The 21,663-nt window shown below is 38.9% G+C and overlaps 1 protein-coding gene across 1 annotated transcript; it reads left to right on the top strand.

Annotated features, from left to right (window-relative positions):
• Positions 1-419: 419 nt before the first annotated feature.
• On the top strand, positions 420-803 carry LOC147515448 (uncharacterized). Its single transcript, XM_086592917.1, has one exon. The coding sequence runs from the start codon at positions 420-422 to the stop codon at positions 801-803; it is 384 nt and encodes a 127-aa protein (XP_086449043.1).
• Positions 804-21,663: the final 20,860 nt, after the last annotated feature.

The raw sequence follows: 21,663 nt of genomic DNA, 5'->3' as shown, positions 1-21,663 counted from the left end.
TAAGTGTAAACTTAAAGCTACCTCCAATATTGGTAGTCTAAAGTCTTCTGTTCCATTTAGCATTGAACCAACCTAGCCTCTCCAAGAAAAAATTGTTTGGTGTGGTTATTTGATTCCTTGGTTGCAGTGAAAACTTTTTGTATGGAACACTTACCTTGCACATAAAAGTGAGGTCTACCAATGTCTTTCCTTTGGAGTTATTTAGAAGTTTTGCACTTGGTACAGAACATGCGGCTTGAAATGGCGGAGTCTGAGCCAATTTTTTGTTGGAGGTGTGCTACTAATGCCTTCTAATTGGAATATTTTTTCTCCATTAGTTTAGAAACTAATTAATTCATTTTTTTCTTTGATTCATTTAGATTGGTTCAAATCCCAAAGAATGCGTACAATTGCCGAATGGAATACGCAAGTGTACCAATATGCAAGAACTCATCTTCTCTGTCTATTCCCAATTGGATGTTATGGACACAGCGTCTCCAACTTTCTTAACTTATCGTACTATTCTTGCTGCCCATAATGATGATGTGAGTGCAATTAATGAGGTTGCACTGGATTTGTTCCCTGGTGAAGTGCTTGAGTATTTGGCTGCAGATAAAATTATCGAATATGATATTGATAATCCAAGTGGGGCTCACTATCCCACCGAGTTTCTGAACTCCCTCGACCCTTCTAGCTTACCACCTTTCAATCTCAAGTTAAAACCTGGATGCCTTATAATGTTGCTCAGGAATATAGCACCTAAAGATAGCCTTTGCAATGGGACACGACTTATGGTGCTTCAATGTGCGAGTAAAGTCCTTTAAGCCAAAATTTTGACTGGAGAGAAAGCTGGAAATCCAGTACTCATCCCAAGAATATCTCTAGCTCCCTCAAATTCAGAGTTGCATTTCAAACTATCAAGGCGACAATTCCCTATTCGACTAGCTTATGCCATGATAATTAATAAGTCGCAAGGCCAGTCAGTGAAATATGTTGGCATTGATTTGAGGACACCAGTTTTCAGTCATGGGCAACTCTATGTGGCCATGTCCAGATGTACTTCTTCAAAAAGCATATCCGTTTTTCTTCCACCTAATGCAAGAAATTGTACCACAAATGTCGTATACCCAGAAGTTCTTCTCTAAGGACATCGATACCAATGTGAAAATGCGAGTGGGAAATTAAAGAATTTTACTTTTATTGGTTTAGAAATTAAAGAATATGTTGTATCCATATATATGCTATGTAAGTTTTTATGATAGTTTTTTTTTTATGATAACGTGGATACTTAAAAATAAGAATAGGGATTATTTTATTTTGAGAACCATCTCTTTTGTAAACAATATGCTAAATGTATCAAGTCTAAAAAAATCATGTGTATGTGGTTTGTTTGCATGTGCCAAGTTAAATTGTCATAATTTTTTAGCGACATGATTGTAGTCTTTGCTCCATGGCGCATTTATCCATATGGTAGCAGAATGGTGTGAACATTATGCATAGAGGGGAGAATGAGAGAAATGAGGAACTCGATCAGTGGGCGTGGAGTATTTATTTTATTTTATTTTTCCCTTTCGTTACTAGAATTAGCCCTAGGTGAAAAATTATGCAAAGTCTTATTTAATGTTTAATGAGTTGTCTTTTAGTTTTAGAAGTAATTTGTGTTATGTATAAATATGAAGTTATATATTTTGGTATGGTTGATCTATGAGAATTGTATTGTTTGATTTTCAGGTTATGACAGGATTTAGGTTTTTGAAATATTGAAAATACAAAGGAGACTCTGCTGGATTTTTTTTATTTTAAAAAAAAATGATGATGCTCTTAATTGAAGACCCTCTCCCTTTATTTTCATCATTCTCATTCTGATATGTATTGAATTAATGAATGTGTAAGGGTATGTATAATGAGTTGGTTTGTGAGAAATGAAATGCATAGAATTGCAATAATTAAGCTCACTTGAGTATGCGTATGAAATGATTATGAAGTATAAAACTGTTGGAAATGGTTATATCATCGATCCAATGCTACCATAGAGATGGTCTCTTGGGGTGTTGTTCAAAAAGCAATGTGTCTAGAGTGCCGACTGGCACGGGCATTCACTAGTCATTCTACAATTCTACAATTCACAATACCTTTAACTTATTACTCTATGTAATATTTATTTGCTCGCTTATTACCATATTTGGTTTGGTTTTTCTTACCCTCATTCCCTCCCAGGGTTTTTTCATCCTTGTTAGTGCTAGTAGGTAGTAGACAAAAGCTTCTTAAATCTTAGAGCTCCTAGCTTTAACCCCAGGTCCCTTAGTCTTCACTAGCTCAATGACAATACTTCGGTAGCTTCCTCTGTTAGGGAATACCGATACCAATCGATCCTCACTACACAGATAACTTGTACTTGAGCCAATTATTACTCCAGACAAATTCTAAATATCGACTACAACCAACCTATCATGCCCAACTCTCTAAACAATTATTAACAACAAATAATAATGCAAAGAAAAGTAAAGCATACCACAACACAAAGATGTAACGTGGTTCGGCCAATGATGCCTACTTCCACAAGAGCTAATCCTTTTATAACGTGGGAAGGAAGATTACAATTACTCCTCTCAGTCTCTCCACCTTACTAGATCATTCCTATCTCTTTACAAGCTTTTGTCTTTGCAAAGGTTATCTCTCTCAATCTTGATCTCTCTATCAAAATTGGGTTTCTTTTTCGTGACTTTTGTGTTGTCTTGTCTCTTAGGTTTTTCCAAAAACCCAAACCTTATACTGCAAATTTGCGGTTCTGCAGCAATAGAATTCTGCTGAAAATAGATATGAGCGCAGGTGCGCCCTCATCAAGGCCATTTATAGTGCTCGCGCCCCTCTTCAATTTTCACAGAAAAGTCCAGTAGACTTGTTTCGGAAAAAAGCTGAGAAAAAAACTTTCTTTTTCTCCAAGGCTCCCTTGGGCAAGACCATTTCCAAGCTTTCGCTCGCTTAAACTATTTCATGCAAACACTATCGGATTCTCTTTTTCTTCCTCATGTGAGAGATAACTCAAACAATCTCCCCCTCCCGAACAGTGAGGGGGGGATACCTCCATGCAATTTCCAAATCAACAGGAGGAGTGTGCTGCCATTCCGGTAGTAGCACAACAAACATCAAACTTACCTTTCGGTAAGACTTTGGTCATCATATCCGACCCGTTCTTGTTGGTATGGATCTTCTCAATGCACAAATGCTTGTCTTCAAGAACTTCTCTTATCCAATGATAACGCACATGTATGTGCTTGGATCTAGAATGAAAACTCAGATTCTTGCTCAAATGGATGGCGCTCTGACTGTCATATAGAACTACAAACTGTTTCTGCTTTAGCCCTAGTTCATCGAAGAACCTCTTCATCCATAGCATCTCTTTGCAACACTCAGTGGCTGCAATATACCCGACTTCTGTAGTGGAGAGGGTAACACACTTTTGCAACTTAGATTGCCAAGAAACCGCTTAGATTGCAAAAGTAAAACGGATAATCGGGGTGGACTTTATCGAAGTTAACATCAGATAATCGGAGGTGGACTTAAAGTAAGGGCTTACTCCCACCAAAACACAAACATGATTTGGAAGTGCCCTTGAGATATCTCAATATCCACTTAACACATTCCCAATGCACCTTACCCGGATTTGACAGAAATCGGCTTAAAACACCAATGGCGAAAACAATATCCGGTCTTGTACACACTATTGCATACATCAAACTGCCTATTGCGGATGCATAAAGAATCTTTTCTATTTCATTCTGCTCATGCTCACCCTTTGGACACATAGCTTTGGTCATGCAGAACTGGCCACCAAGCGGACAACTGACTGGCTTTGCTTGATCCATGTTGAATCTCTTCAACACCTTCTCAATGTAGCTTTCTTGAGAAAGCCACAACTTTCCACTCTTTTTGTCATGAGTGATCCGCATCCCAAGTATCTACTTTGCTTGACCCAAATCTTTCATCTCAAAGGACTTACTCAAGTCTTTCTTCAACTTGGATATCTTGTTGATGTTCGAGCCAACTATCAACATATCATCCACATACAACAAGAGCACTATGAAATCCCCATATAGAAATTTCTAAACAAACACACAATGATCGAAGTAAACTTTTTCTATCCTTGCTTTGCCATAAAGGAATCAAACTTTATTTATCACTGTCTCGGTGCCTGCTTCAACCTATACAAACTCTTTATCAGCTTGTATACTAGGTGCTCCTTGCCTTTGACCTCAAACCCCTTTGGCTGGTCCATGTAGACATCTTCTTCAAGGTCTCCATGAAGAAAAGTTGTCTTAACATCTAGCTACTCAATCTCTAGGTTCATACTTGCGGTCAGACCCAATACCACCCTGATAGAAGTCATTTTAACTACAGGAGAAAAAATTTCATCAAAGTCAATACCTTTTTTTTGACCGAATCTTTTCACAATAAGGCGAGCTTTGTGCCTTGGGTGTGGATTATTCTCCTCATGCTTGACTTTGTAGATCCACTTATTTTTGAGAATTTCTCTTCCTTTCGGTTTCTCAACTAACTCATAAGTGTGATTCTTATGCAAAGAATCCATCTTATCATGCATGTCCTTCAACCATTTCTCTTTGTCTGTACCTTCAAGAGCCTCTTGATAGTATATAGATTCTCCACTATCAGATAATAAAATATACGTATGTGGTGGATTCTTGGTTGAAGCTTGTCTCTCTCTGTCTGACCTCCTTGCACCATCTTCTTGTGGCTTAGGAGGATGCACTTCTGCGTGCTTAGGTGGTGGTTCATGCACTTCATCTACATCTTCTATATCAATAGATTCTATCCCATCATGAGCAATAGGATTATCATCATGAGCTTCAAACCCATGGTTCTCTGCATTCTCAATGCCTTTTGCACGTTCCATAGTATGAACTTCTGGTTCTGAATCAACAAGATCATTAGTGAAAGCTTGTAGCTTCTCACCCTTCTCGAAATCTGTTATGGTTTGGTCTTACGAGAACATAACATCTCGACTTCGGATTACCTTCTTGTTAATCGGATCATAGAGTTTGTAGCCAAACTTCTCATCACCATAACCTAGAAAAATGCACTGCTTGGCTTTTTCATCAAGCTTGGATCTCTCATCCTTGGGAATATGAACAAATGCCCTACACCCAAATACCCTCAAGTATCCATAATCAACATCTCTGCCTGACCACACTCTCTCTGGATAATCACTATTCCGAGGCTTTGACGGCGATAGGTTGATCACATGCACGGCTGTACGCATTGCTTCTACCCAGTAACTTCTAGGTAACTTAGAGTGAGACAACATGTATCTCATCCTCTCTACAATGGTATAATTCATCCTCTCGGCTATACCATTTTGTTGTAGTGTCTTGGGAACGGTGTGCTCATGACGAATCCCATGACTCTAGCAATACTCTTCAAACGGCCTAATATACTAACCCCTTTATCTGAGCAAATACACTTCAAAGGCTTCCCTGTCTCTCTTTCCACCATGCTATGGAAAGTCTTAAACACGCAAAGTACTTCATCCTTGGTTTTCAGACTATATGCCCATATCTTTCTTGACGCATCATCAATGGAAGTCAAGAAGTACAAAGCTCCCCCGTGGGACTTTACTTTCATAGGACCATATAAATCTGTGTGCACTAGCTCAAGGACATTGTCCTTTCTGTGAGACAGGAATCTTTGGAAAGACACCCTGTGTTGCTTTCCTACCAAACAATGAGTACATCTATTTAAATGCGTACCTTTAATGTTTGGCAAGGCCTTTTCCTTGGCAAGAACTTCCATGCCTTTTTCGCCCATATGGAATAGTCTCTTATGCCATAGCTCGGAGGAAGCTTTTTCTTCTGCCGCATTTACTTCTGCTTTACACAAACTAGCATGCATGCATCTTGTAAAGAGAGCAAGTTTTCTTCCATTTGGCTGCTACAATGGAACCTCTGCTCAGTTTCCATACCTTGTTACCAAACGAGTTTAGAAAGCCATCATCATCTAAGTTCCCAGCAGAAATTAGGCTTAGCCGAATGTCAGGGACATGTCTTACATCCTTGAGTGTCAAGGTGTAGCCGACATTGGTTTCTACATGAACATCACCAATGCCTACAATCTTTGAGACTCCACTGTTACCCATCTTTATCTCACCAAACTCACCACAGCTATAGGTAGTGAAGAATCCATTGTGTGGTGTGACGTGATAGGATGCTCCTGTATCTATCACCCACTCTATATCATGGCATGAGGTACTAAAACAACACACACCATATTCTGACACAATTCCCACTGGACTATCGTCGACTAGTGTGGTAGTATCTCTGCCTGTGTTTCCGTTCCTCTGTACCATGTCTTCATGTACACAGTTATTTTTCTCATCCCTCTTCAGTGTTCTACACTCATACTTGAAGTGACCCTTGGTGGCACAATAACAATATTGTCTCTCTGCTTTACGAGTTCTAGCTTCACCCCTAGATTTGCTTTTGTCATCACCTCTAGAATGAGATGGTTTTCTGCTCTTACCTCTCCCTCGTTTCTCTGTGACAAGGATCTCTGAGTGAGAGGAGCTGCTTCATGAACCCCTTCTTGTCTCCTCATTCAACAATGCCCCAGTAGCCATCTCCATAGAAATAACTCCATCCTTAGCGGCTCCGTTAAGAGAAACTGCTAACGTCTCCCAATTGTCGGGTAGCGAAGTTAATAGGAACAAAGCCTCAACTTCGTCACCCATATTAATCTTCATCAAATGCAACTGATTGATAGTATTTTTTACTTCATTAAGATGCTCAGACATTGAAGAACCTTCTTTGTACTTTGTGTTGGCAAACTTCTTAATGAGCAGCACTTTGTTCTCGACCGACTTTCTTTCATAGAGGTCTTCGAGTTTCTTCTACAAGCCAAAAGTAGTAGTCTCTTGGGATACATGGTGGAAGACACTGTCATCAATCCACTGTCGAATGTACTCTATTGCTTTTCTGTCAAGCTTGTTCCACTCAACCACGGCAGTCGCTTTCGGTTTTACTCCCCCATTTTCAATTGGTTGTGCCAAGTCCTTGTAGTATAGCAAGTTTTCTATGTTGGCTTTCCAAATAGTATAGTTTGCTCTATTCAGACTAATCATGCGAGTGTTCATAGAATGGTCCATCTCTACAAGTTATTTAAACTCAAATCATTTTCTCACAAATTTCGTCAAACACCTTCCGAGCAAAATTTGGATAACAACCTAGGTTAATCTAATCTAGCTCTGATACAACTTGTTGGGGAATACCGATATCAATTGATCCCCACTACACATATAACTTGTACTTGAACCAACTACTACTCCAGACAAATTCTAAATATCGACTACAACCAACCTAGCATGCCCAACTCTCTAAACAACTATTAACAACAAATAATAATGCAAAGAAAAGTAAAGCATACCACAACACAAAGATATAACGTGGTTCGGCCAATGATGCCTACTTCCACAAGAGCTAATCCTTTTATAACCTGGGAAGGAAGATTACAATCACTCCTCTCAATCTTTCCACCTTACTAGCTAGATCACTCCTCTCTCTTTACAGGCTTTTGTCTCTGCAAAAGTTATCTCCCTCAATCTTGATCTCTCTCTCAAAATTGGGTTTCTTTTTCATGACTTTTGTGTTGTCTTGTCTCTTCAGTTTTGCCAAAAACCCCAAACCTTATACTGCAAACTTGCGGTTCTGCAGAAATAGAGTTCTGCCGAAAATAGACATGAGCACGGGCACGACCTCATCAAGCCGATTTATAGCGCGCGGGCGCCTTCTTCGATTTTCACAAAAAAGTTCGGTAGACTTGTTTCGGAAAAAAGCTGAGAAAAAAACTATCTTCTTTTTCTCCAAGGCTCCCTTGGGCAAGACCATTTCCGAGCTTTCGCTCGCTCAAGCTTTTTCATGCAAACACCACCAGATTCTCTTCTTCTTCCTCATGTGAGGGATAACTCCAACATCCTCAAAGGCCTTTGTAGAAACTTGTAAGTTGCATGCATGCAGAGGCAAGTAGTCTCTAGGTACAAGCACTTATGTGTTTCACAGAATTTCTCCGAGTTGTTGAACAATGTACATCTTTCAAAGTGAAGAAGTTAGGGAGGCTCTCCTTATGAATGACTTAAAAGAAAAGGAAGGAGGAGGAGGAGGAGTAGCTTATGATATGGGGCATAATTATAGGAAATTAAGGTTGAGGATTTGAAATGTATTTGTGCAATTTCAGGAGTGATGGAGCAGTCTGTGACTTTGTCAGTGACTTCCCCAAACTCTTTCTTGTCCACTACTTGGGGTATCGGGTATAACAACTTCCTACTCGCTCAGGAAAGGTGATATTGAATCTGATGTGGCAGATGTTTAATCACCAGTTCGGACACAACAAAAGCCAAGGCCACAAGCTTGACAAGCTGATATAGTCTAACACAAAAGCTCCTCTTTAATCTCAAAATCCACCTGAGAAGGCGCACGATCAAGATGCAAAACATTTGTGAATCAAATTTAAGGCCTTTGTATTATGACTTGCAAATGTAAACTCCAAAATTTGATTGAAAACGGTGGTACTGTGAAGAGTAATGATACCATTTGTCGACGAGAAGAGAAAAAAAAGGTTATTCTTATATGAGGAGCTTCTAATCAATAGGCGGAAAAGTACAGTTGTCTAATCAATAAGTTTATATATATTCTGCAGGAAATTTGTGAGAAGACATGTACAAACGACAGTTCACTTGTCTAAGAGTAAAATGTATAGCAATAAGGATTAGGGAACACATGGGAATGATCAGGAACTGGGGGGCTGAACCCAGACTAAGTGCATCACCAAGGATCAGAACTTGTAGGTGGATTCCTCCTGAAGACAATCTGATTAATTAAAGCAAATACAGATGGTGCAGCCAAGGGCAGCTAGAGGGTTGTGTGAGCTTGTGTAGTTTTCAGAAACTTGATCAGTTGGGTTGTTTCTGATGGTCTATAGCAAGAATTTGGACATTGCAACTAACTACATAACTGAGATACTGGCTATACTTGAAAATGTCGAGATTGCAGTGCAAAGAAGCTGGTGTCACTGATAGGGAAAACGATACCAATCGATCCCCACTAAGATAGCTTGCACTTGGACACTCTAAACTCAAATTGAAAAATCTAAACTTTAACTACAACCAACAACCACAACCTAAGCTATGGAATTAACTATCACAAACTAGCATTAACAATGTAAAGTAACTTGGCACAATGAGACACAAGATGTAACGTGGTTCGGCTAATGATGCCTATTTCTACAAGAGCAAATCATTTTATAAATGTGGGAATGAAGATTACAATCACTCTTCTCAAGTCTCTCCAAACTTACTAGATCTCTCTTCACTAATTTCTCCTTACAAGCTTTATTTCTTTGAAACGATTTTTTTCTCAATTTTGGTTGCTCTCAAAATTGGTTTATCTCAAAGACTTATCTTACTCAAAACCTAACTTTGGTTTGATAGTAATCTAAAATTTCTGCGCGTCTGCGAAATTTCGGTTCCAAACGACATACCAATGTCGAAATATCGATCAAGTCCCGAACGACATGGTGAAGTCGGGCTGATGTTACCCTAAATAGTGTGTGTGACCGTGGAGACTCAATTCCAGTAGCATTAACTTCGAACGATGCAGCCGGGTCATTCAAGCTTCTTATTACACAATGTACGCAGACCATTTGAAACTCGATTCCAGGAGAATCAACTCAATTTCAAATGACATAGCCGGGTCACTCACGCTTCTTTGTAAACGATGCAATGAGGTCGTCCATCACTCCTCACAAACGATGCCACCAAGCAGTCCAACTCATTGTTGAGGGACCCCAACAATCTCCCTCTCTCAAAACTATGAGGGGGTACTCTACACATTCCCGAATCAACAGGAGGAGTGTGCTACAATTCCGATAATAGCACAACAAACATCAACTTGCCTTTCGGCAAAACTTTGGTCAGCATATCTCACCCGTTCTTGTCGGTATAGATCTTCTTAATGCACAATTGCTTCTCTTCAAGAACTTCTCTAATCTAATGATAATACACATATATGTGTTTGGATATAGAATGAAAACTCGGATTCTTGCTCAAATAGATGGTGCTTTGACTGTCACACAAAACTACAAATTGTTTCTGCTTTAGCCCTAGTTCATTGAAGAATCTCTTCATCCATAACATCTCTTTGTAACACTCAGTGGCTGCAATATACTCGACTTCTGTAGTGGAGAGGGCAACAAACTTTTGCAACTTCAATTGCCAAGAAACTACTCCCTTTGTAAAAGTAAATAGATAACTGGAAGTGGACTTCATCGAGTCAACATCACCTGCCATGTCTGCATCTGTGTAGCCTTCAAGTAAGGTCTTACTCCTACCATAACATAAACACGCCTTGAAAGTGCCCTTGAAATATATCAATACCCACTTAACACCTTCCTAATGCTTTTTATCCGGATTTGACAGAAATCATCTTACAACACCAATGACAAAAATAAATTTGGTCTTGTACACACCATTGCATACATCAAGCTGCTCGCTGTGGATGCATAATGAATATTTTACATTTCTTTCTTCTCATGCTCACCCTTCAGACACATATCTTTGGTCATGTGGAATTGGGCACTAAGCAAACAACTGACTGGCTTCGCTTGATCTATGTTGAATCTCTTCAACACCTTCTCAATATAGTTTTCTTGACAAAGCCATAACTTCCCACTCTTTCTTGTCATGAGTGATTCGTATCCCAAGTATCTGTTTTGCTTGACCCAAATCTTTCATCTCAAAAGACTTACTCAAGTCTTTCTTTAGCTTGGATATCTTGTTGATGTTTAATTTAGCCAACTATTAACATATCATCCACATACAACAAGAGTACTATGAAATCCCATTTGGAAACTTCTAAACAAACACACAGTGATCGGACATAGATTTCGTGTAGCCTTGCTTCACCATAAAAGACTCAAACTTCATGTACCACTGTCTCATGCCTACTTTAAACCATACAAACGCTTTCTTAGTTTGCATACCAAATGCTCCTTGCCTTTGACCTCAAACCCCTCTGGTTGATCCATGTAGATCTTCCTCGATCAAGATCTCCATGAAGAAAAGTTGTCTTGACATCTAGTTGTTCAACCTCTAGGTTCATACTTGTGGCCAAACCAAATACCACCCTGATAGAAGTCATCTTAACCACCGGAGAGAAAATTTCATCAAAGTCAATACCTTATTTCCTTTGACCGAATCCCTTCACAATAAGGCGAGCTTTGTGCCTAGCTTAGATATGGATTATTCTTTTCATGCTTGACTTTGAAGATCTATTTATTTTTGAGAACTTTTCTTCCTTTCGGTTTCTCAACTAAGTCATAAATGTGATTCTTATGCAAAGAATCCATCTCATCTTGCATGGCCTTTAACCACTTCTCTTTGTCTGTACCTTCAATAGTCTCTTGATAGTACATAGGTTCTCCACCATCTGATAGTAAAACATACGTATGTGGTGGATACCTGGTTGAAGATTTTCTTTTCTCTCTCATATCTCCTCATCTCATCTTCTTGTGGCTCAGGAGGATGTACTTTTTCTTGCTCAGGTGGTGGTTCATGCACTTCTTCTGCATCTTCTATCTCAATAGGTTCAATCTCATCATGAGCAATATGATCATAATCATGAGCCTCAAACCCATGGTTTTCTGCATTCTTAATGCCTTATGTTTCTCGTTCCACAGTAGGAACTTATGGTTCTAAATCAGCAAGATTATCAATGAAAGCTTCTAACTTCTAGCTTCTCACCATTCTCAAAGTCTGCTATTGTTTGGTCTTCCAAGAACATAACATCTCGACTTCGAATTACCTTCTTGTTGATCGGATCATAAAATTTGTAACCAAACTTCTCATCCCTATAACCCAGAAAAATGCACTGATTGGCTTTGTCATCAAGCTTTGATCTTTGATCCTTGGGAATATGAACAAATGCCCTGCACCCAAATACCCTAAAGTATCCATAATCAACATCTCTGTCTTACCATACTTTCTCTGGATAATCACTATTTAGAGGTGATAAGCACCCAAAACTGTATTATAAAAACCTGTAGAGACATAACATTTCGGTCAATTTTGTGCTTAATAATCATGAAATAATTGCATCTTCGTGCTTTTTGCAGGTTGGAGCAACTAATGTAAAAATGATGATAAAGCCAGCATTTAAGCACGGAATAGGGAGTATACACATGCCTTCCGATCAAGCCCATGTGAAGCCCAACAAATTCGGACTAAAGCCCAAAGACTCAAATAGTAAGAATAATCCGAAGCGGGATTATGTGCACAGAAGCATCAAACTTCCGAAGCTCATATCTCTTGAACCAGGACTCCGAATGCGACGAGTGAGCTGCTCCGACGATCAGTGCGATGAACTCTACAAATAGGCGGGAAGTTGTAAAAATGCCAAAAGACCGTCTGCCCTTTGGACATCGTCACGTGGACCCACTAGGGCGGGCCCATAAGATTTGATGAGTCATCATGCAAGTCAAGACAAAGGTGCAAATAATTGGTGCAAATTTGACACCTTGCATGAAGTTAATGAGTTAGTTGGATTTAGGTGATGATTATCTAAAAAAATGAAAGGTGTCAAATGGGGGTTAGTTGTGGATAAGTGAAAAATAAATGAGAGGAGAGTGTTTCACGTGGGAGAAGAGAAAAAGGCTCTCTTATGTAAAGGGGGGCTGATTTTGGGAGTTGGAAGCTTTTACTTCCTTGACTTTTACTTTTCATTTATATCCATGTCTTTAATTTTGTTTTTTTAGTTCTTAGTTTTTAGAGAAAAGCTTGTAACTTGTTAATGGGGGAAATCTCTCTAGTTTTTAAAAACTCTTCTTCATTTAGGTAAACAGGTTGTAGTTTTCTTGTTTCATTCTCTTTCTTTTTCATTTCACATATCTTCTTGTAGTTTAATTCAATCCTAGGATCATGAGCTAAAACTCTCCCAAGGGGAGGGTTAATGATGCTCATGTGAGGATCATGCTACAAATTTAGGATTCCAAAATCACTACTTAAAAGACTTAGGTTCTATTTTTCATCCCGTCCCAAAATGATGAGATTGACAATTATCGATCAATTGTTGTAAAGTAGAACTAGGAGTTGGAATGATATTTCAGAGATGAAATATCATTTCAATTCTACATGCTAGCATGATATGTTTAGAGATAGGTATATTATGTTAGGGATTTGAGATGGTAGTAACCCTGTTTCTAAAAGACTTTTAGCTAGGCCTTGCATGAGTAGGATTAATCCTTCCCTATCTATCTCTCTCTTTCATTTAACTATAAACAAACTTACAAATTTTAGATAACTTGTGTAAAAAAAATCTATCTATAAAATCCTTCTCCGTAGTTCTCCAAAGTGTAGATTCGGTTGTGATCATTTAAATTCTTGTCTTAGAAGTTGGAACGAAATCCCTACTCGAACTAGATTGACATTCTCAAAGAAAAAAAAACAGTGAGTAAGGAATTATTGAGTTTTAAAGCGTAGTAAGTCAACTTCTAAAAACACTGAAAAGTGCTAAGATCAAAATGCGCCGCCATTCTAAAAGACCAAGGACTGTGGTTGCAAACTGGAATTGCTCCAAGGGAAACCCCCACGCTCATCCTTTCATATATTTCTTTTTCTTATGTTTTCTTCGTTTTTTTTTAAATTTCCCGTGATTTTTGCTACTTGATAAACATTCGGTTTTGGTTGAACTGACAGTTCCAAATGGTAGGACACGGAAACTAGGCTACAACAATCACTAAGCTTACTATGAAACATTTGGTCATTTGTGCGTTTCTTTTATTTGGTGGACTTAAGGGAAGCTTGCGTGTTCCAAATTTTAAATATTTTTGCATGCTTCACATGTATGTAGTTATTATGTTATAGTTAATGGACTATATTTTCATGTATTAGGTTAGTAATATGCATGAATCATGTGAATGAATCCTTTGTGAATATATATATGCGTTAGCGGTCATGAATTACATATTAATGTATATATACATAAAAATAGAACTGTTGCAAGATGGTTATATATATATATATATATATATATATATATATATATATATATATATATATATAAGTCACATGTTTAGCATATATATTAATTGAGTGAGTGATTATTTGCATGTTAGCATCTATAACTTAGGAGTTATACATAGTAATTAGGATGTGTTTTGGTATTTTGGCCATAACTTTGGCTACGGTTCTCTGAATCACGCGTGTGAGCTCAATTCGGAAAGATCTCGACGGCGCGCACGCTGTCTCCACCGAGCTATACTCAATGGAAGTCATTTTCGAGGTCAAAATCAACTGTTTTCCCCTCCAAAATCATCATTTTAGAAAATGGTGTTGTTTAATAAGTCGATTTTGTCATGAAAGAGGAGAACATTCCAACGAGGGTTAAAATCTGAGTTGGGTAAGTTGTTTCTAAACCCTAAGGGGTGAAGCTGCTCTCTATATGACATTTTCAATCTCAATGAGTATTGACGAAATCGAATTATTATGCAATACAAAAGTCGTATTTTAGTCTAGGTAAAATACGTGCTGTTTAGTTTACGTTTTCACATTTTAGTATATATATGCGTACGTATAATATTTTCACATGCTACCATATCTAAATACGTATGAGTAATTTAAATTTGCCTGTAACTGTAGATATACGACTACGCAATATCGATTTACAAATTAGCGCATATATATCGATTATCGATGTATATTTGCCATGATTATGGAAATATTTATCGATGATACAACCTTGCCTATTCAGATAGCTATAATTATGAGTAGAGTATCTTCACATTCTACTGCATCTAGTATAGTATGAGTAGATCGATATTTGTATGTTTGTATTTTCACCCTTGCATAAATCAGAAAAAAAAAAAAAAAAAAAAAAAAAAAAAAAAAAAAAAAAAAAAAACGGCGTGCATAAATTTTAATTCCATAACTCTTAATCATATTCCAACGGTGTCTAGGAAACTTGACAGATTGAGGTTACTTAATTAGAACCGCGTGCAACGAAAAAGCCTCCCTCATATCTCTCTTGTGACTGGCTGTTGGTTTATGTACACGTATTCCTAGTTTCGCTGCACGTTAGAAAGAACTTAGGCCTACGTTGTTCAACTCTAATGATTGAACATAATTATAAAATTCAAGTAATAATGTTCATACGTCAATTAGATCTAAGTTTATGCTTGCATGAGATTAAGGTCTGGTTCTACTAAAGAATTTGAACATACTTATCGTAGGAGAAAATACGATAGCGATTCGTAAGTTCTCACCTCCACAAAGTTCTTCATCTATTAATCAACAAGATTCCTTGTCACATTTTCCGTCATTCATTATAGTCGACGAAAATCTAGCAAAATGAGAAGCCCCTTTTCGGACTTCTATCTGACCCTTACGGGGAAAGACCTTCTTCCCTGCATCAAACTTGAGGACATTGTCGGTGATTTTTGAATTCCCAAACGTTTTTAGTTTGTTACCTATGTATCATGGTTTGGATCATGAAAACCGCATTAATCATCTTCGTAGGCTACAACAAGTAGCCACAACATTTCACCATCCGGCCGTCTCTAAGGAACAACTCTTGCCCGCTAATTCCATTCACTTTAGCGGATAAAGCGTCAATTTGGCTAGCGGGACAACAGCCCACAATCCATAGACACATGGAATAAACTTGTTCAAGCTTTCATGCTTCAATTTTACACTCGAAGAAAACTCTTTGAAATGCTTGAAAATTCAATTCTTTTCGTCAAAATCCTCATGAATCCTTTACGGAAGCATGGAGTCGCTTTTCTTGATCTTCTTTTAGAATGTCCTCATCACCAACTAGACAAGTTTGTCCTTGTTCGATTTCATTCTTTAATGGACTTTCTCGATCATCAAAAGAAACTCTTGATATAATGAAGCGGGTTTTGCTTCATGGACAAAGGAGCTCTTGAAGCATATACTTTTCTTGACAAACAAAAAAAAAAAAGGTACACATTGCCACCGATTCTTCTAGGTCATCTAAGGATAATGTTACAAAAGCTACGTCTATTTTTGAGGTAAAACCCAATCCGAAGTTGAAAAACTGATAGAAACCTTCACTAAAAAGTAGATGCTCTTGTAGTTCAAGTAAGCGATCAACTTCCACAACAGGCCATGAACGTTAACACTTCCCCATGTGTTCTATGTCTTAGTCCAGACCATCTTGATGCTTATTGTCCCTTGTTACATGCTACCCCTACCCAAATACCGGAGGAGGCATGTGCATTCAATATTCCTAATGCACCATGGAGACAACATCCTAATTTCGCTTGGCGCCCGAATAACCAACAAATGGCTCCTCCAGGTTTCGCAAATCCACTTGTTCGACCAATCAACAATTTTATTCCATACCGCCAAGGAAATAATCAGCAATACCAACAAAGTCAAAATCAATTTCAAAGTAATTCAAATGCTAACTATCAAAACAACCTGACCTTTGTTCAAATTAATCCAAATTCGCTATAATCAACAACTTCTCAAAGAATAATCGTGAACTAGTAACTGTTGCACAACCTATGCCTCCTGCTACTCGATAGGACAAATTGAGATGTTCTTAAACACATGAACCAACAATCACAAATCCTAACGTCTATCCAACAATCAATTCAACAATTAGCACAAGACAAGAGCCAGAAAGGCGTGTTTCCTGGCCAAGCAGTTCCGAACCCTAAGCCAGCAAACACTGCCTTTGAACTCACCAATATACCTGGTACAAGTACTCCAACCCAAGGTGAGGTGAATGCAATCACTACTCTTCGATCTGGGAAAACCGTTGATAATCAAATCCGTATGCCAGATGATAAAACAAACGATACCGGAGGTTCCAAGGAACCTGTTTCAGATAATGACCCTCAAATGGACACACCAAGTTCAACAACGTCACAATCTAAACAATTGGGAAACGAACAGGTGGACCCTTATGCCAAATTCCGCCCTAAGGCACCATTTCCTGCCCGTTTGGCAAAGAATAAACCGGATGAAAACTTTGATGAAATTAGGGAAACCTTTAAAAATTTGACAATAAACTTACCTTTTCTCGATGCCCTAAAGCAATTACCAAAACATGCAAAAATTTTGAAAGACATGTGCACCACAAAAGAAGAACAAATGTGCCTCAACAGGGCTTTCCTTCATTGAACAATTTCCTTCCATCATGAATACAATGGTATAGTAAAATACAAGGACCCGGTAGACCAACAGAGTTCCATGCACATTAGGTGATAAGTATACGGCCACGGCATTACTAGACCTAGGAGCTAGTGTGAACTTACTTCCTTATTACTTATTCAAACAACTAGGTCTACATGAGCTTAAACCTACCCACGATGACTTTACAATTAGCCAATCGATCCATTAAGCATCCGAAAGGCATTGTGGAAAATGTCCTTGTAAAAGTCCAAGATTTTTTATCCTCCAGATTTTGTCATTTTGGATCTGAAGTTGCCCTGTGACTCCATTCCTATCATATTAGGGCGTCCATTCCTCGCAACTACTAATGCGCTCATAAACTGTAGGGATGGGTCCATGACCATGTCCTTCGGAAATCTTTCTGTCGAGGTTAATGTGTTCAAGTTGATGAAACAAATTCCAGAGAATGATATTGATGGTGGGATTAACATGATTGACACCCTCGTACAAGAATATTTCACAAACTCTTTTCCTGAAGATGAAGTACACCAATTCCATTCTTTTGGCGGTTCTGAATTTGATGTTAATGATTATTCAAAGGAGGTACATGAGTTTTTAGAATCAATACCACCAATTGACTCTACTACCATCCTATCAAGTTTACTTGGGCCTTAACATAAATCTGTTTTCTGTAGAAGACGACTTTCCTAAAGAATCTTTAATACCCCTCCTCCCCCCCCCGACTTAAAGCCTATTCCTTCGGACTTAAAATACATACAATTAGATCCGGATGGTAGTCACCCAATTATCATATCATCACAATTGATGCGTCGGGGAATCACGTTTAATTAAGGTCATTCAAGAACACCGCTCGCTATTGGATGGTCTCGATGACATTAAAGGCATTGACCCTACTGTGTGCACTCATCGCATACATCTTGAAGACAATGCCAAGACATCGCGTGAACCCTTAACGTCGTCTAAATCCAACCATGAAGGGTGTGGTGCGGGAAGAAATTTTAAGGTTACTTGATGCAGGTATTATTTACCCCATCTCGGATAGTGTTTGGGTAAGTCCGGTCCATGTTGTTCCCAAGAAGTCTGGAATTATAGTTGTGCGCGAAATGATAAAGATGAATGCATATCCGCCGCGATTCCAGTTGAAGTGGCTAATATGTATTGACTTATCGAAAACTTAATGCACGGTCACTTCGTAAGGATCATTTTCCACTTCCATTCATTGATCGGATGCTTGAGCGGTTAGCGGGTCATGCATTTTATCATTTTTTCTTGATGGCTTTTCAGGATATTTTCAAATCGTCATAGATCCTGCTGACCAAGAAAAAACAACGTTCACCTGCCCTTTTGGTACTTTTGCATATAAACGAATGCCATTTGGCCTTTGCAATGCACCCGGTACATTCCAACGTTGTATGCTTCATATCTTCAGTGATATGGTTGAACGTTTTATGAAAGTCTTCATGGACGATTTCTCATTATATGGTAATTCTTTTGATAATTGTTTATCAAATCTTGAAAAGGTTTTAGCACGCCAGGAAGAGAAAAATCTCGTTCTTAATTGGGAAAAATGCCATTTTATGGTTAGAAAGGAATAGTACTAGGTCACATTGTTTGAAGGGCCGAATCGAAGTCGATAAAGCAAAGATTGAAAAAATTGGCCTATACCAACTTCAGCCTGGAAATACGGCATTTTAGGACACTAGCAATTCTATTCTATAAGAGTTGTATTTATAACTTGATTTCATCGTTGGAATCATCCGTTTGGTTATGACCGTTGGGCTTTTAGAGTAGGCAATGCATCAAGGGACAACTAATATAGTAGGAATTACAATAATTGCATAACATAAATAATTTCTCATTCAAACCGTCCCGAGATATAGAATTATGAGAAATCAACCGATATATAATATTTTTATCACAAGAAAACTAAAATGCAATGCATAAGGAAATAAAACGACTCTTTGGGAATCCTCCGGGTTAGCGTAAGATGAACCCCGGTTTCTACGCCGTCGCCACCCGCTACGAACTAACTTCGGCCGAAATGACCGGTGCGAATGTGGCCTATAGATCAGCAATTGATCTTGAATTGCGGTGATTTGCCATCATCATTCTCTCGAAAACGCCTTGGCGATTTCAATTTCTTGTTGGAAGTCATTTTGGGAAGTAATCATCTCTTCCCCCGAAGAAACATCCCGCACATACTAGTGTTCATGTGTCTCAAGGCTTCCATGGGAGTGTTGATTCGGTGCATGGTAGCCTCATTAAAACGATCCGGGTGGTGAAGGGAGGAGGAGGTACGTTATCAGCGCAATGTCATCTCTCTAGCTCTTGGGTCCCAATGGTCGAACACAAGTCTCGAAAATTCTGAAATTCTCGAAAAGACCTTGTTGGAATGAAAGGAGTAGCGGATTTGAACCCTAAGTTAAACATAAGCCGAGTAACAAGTCTGCAAGAAGGACTGACTGTTTGACGCGGTCGTAGAATATGGCCCGAAATGGACCATCTGAAAGTGTTCTTCCCTCTCTTGGAGGATCCACGGCAAAGAGTCAAGAAAGTCTTGTTCCGTCGACGCCTCTTTGAAGTTCCAATGGCGTTTTACGCCCATCGAAAGTGGTGTGGCCGAGTTGGTTACGTCGGCGAATCTTTGGTACCAGCGCGAGCGGATGTTGTACTCTCCCCAGAAGCGTGTCAAACATCAAATTTCTCATAGTCGGATACTCGACAATAACAAGTATCGGACTATCGAGTTTATCGGAATCATCTTTGTGATTCGATATTAACTCCAGGCCAGAGTTCACGTTCAACCTATCCGCCGTAATCCAAAATTCATCACCCCGAAACCTCCATTGTTGTAAAATTTCAACACTAAATCTTCGGAGTACTAAATTGATGCAATAGATAGTCCCACTCTCTACTAGCAATTTCCTCATCGAAAATGGGTGAAACATCCCGAATTGTAGAGATTTTGAAATTTCTCTCAAATGTGATTCTCCTTCGTGCTTTGCCATAAGCGCGGTGTATGATATTTTGAGGGTGGAAATAGCTAGGATTGGTGGAGGAGATGGTGTTGGAGGAAGGATTTTTTAATTTGGTGGAGTTTGGCCCGTCCACGGGTTGAATTCACTTTTGTAGTCAATCCGCATGCTGGGAGAGTGTGAGGAGACTAAGATCCGGATTTTAGGGGAAGAAATGAGAGGGGTGGACGATGAGTGCCCGCGGTGTGGGTTTTTGTAGCGGGTCAGTTGATTTTGGGTTAGGTCAATTTTTTGCCCAAGCCCAAATGATTTCCAGAAATTCCCCTTATGTCCTGAATTGTTCAGAAATTTCAAACTTGGAATTTCGATTCGTTTTAACTCCAAATTGAACCAATGAGATATCAAAACGATCGGTATTAAAAATTCCATCCACTGGAATATGACATAATCACATTCAAACTCAATTTTTTTTTTTTGGATTTTATTTATTTACACATTTATATACAAATGTACAAGACGAAAGGAACGTGTCAACAACACCGGAAGTCCAAATAAAACAACACATCACAACAGCTTAACTCAAACAACTTTCATGTCGGCTCTGGGGCGAACCCAATCCAACCGATCGGGCTTAACCTTTATGTTATGGGGGCTAGGGTTCAAAGTACCATCCCTGACCAATGTGCAATGGTATAGTAATAATATTACCCTTAGTACATATGGTATAGCCTCAAACCGCCCCTTGATACAATCACATAGAAAACCGATCGGGGTTGGCCTAGTGGAATCCATTGCCCGCACGAACTAGAAAATGTCCGATGTTGCATATTAGGACTCTCTTTGGGCACCATGCTTGGTGCAAAGGGAAAAACGATTATATACATGTTGAGTCTTTTAACGTCAGATCCTCAAGACGAATGTGAGTCTTTTAACGTCAGATCCTCAAGACGAATCCCAACCTGTGGGAACAACGAGGCGACGAGCCGAAGTTTATCCCCTTTGAGCTGGTGTCGACAATAATATACCTTATACCGACTCATCCGGATAGAAGATCAAGACACGGACGAAAAGAGTTTGGCATACCATACAACACCCCATCCTTTTAAGCCCATCCTTTCGAAAAGCAAAAGTACTACGACCATTACCTATTCGAGATGGGTAAGATTTGGACCAAATGATGAGTTGGAGTTCACGAGGAAGAGAATAGAAAAGGGAGGAGAAAGAAGGAGTTGAAATTTTGGTACCCATTGTTTTCCAGAGGCACGCGTTTGCTTTCGATTATCGAGAAGACATTTATACTCAATTCTGAATTAGAGTTTTTGTAGACTATGGTTCCGATGCTTGCAACCACACACTCTAGAGATTTTAAGAAAAGAAAATAGAAGAGGGCCCGACTACCCAAATGGCGTACTTTCTCTGTTTAAACACATGGAAATAAGTACACCATCAAATCTATTAGTCTATGTAGACTGGATCATTGAGAAGAGTCTC

This window comes from Coptis chinensis, chromosome 2, assembly GCF_015680905.1.
Source record: "Coptis chinensis isolate HL-2020 chromosome 2, ASM1568090v1, whole genome shotgun sequence".
Lineage (NCBI taxonomy): Eukaryota > Viridiplantae > Streptophyta > Magnoliopsida > Ranunculales > Ranunculaceae > Coptis > Coptis chinensis.
The sequence above is the reverse complement of the archived record's forward strand: the minus strand, read 5'-3'. Positions and strand labels throughout refer to the sequence as shown.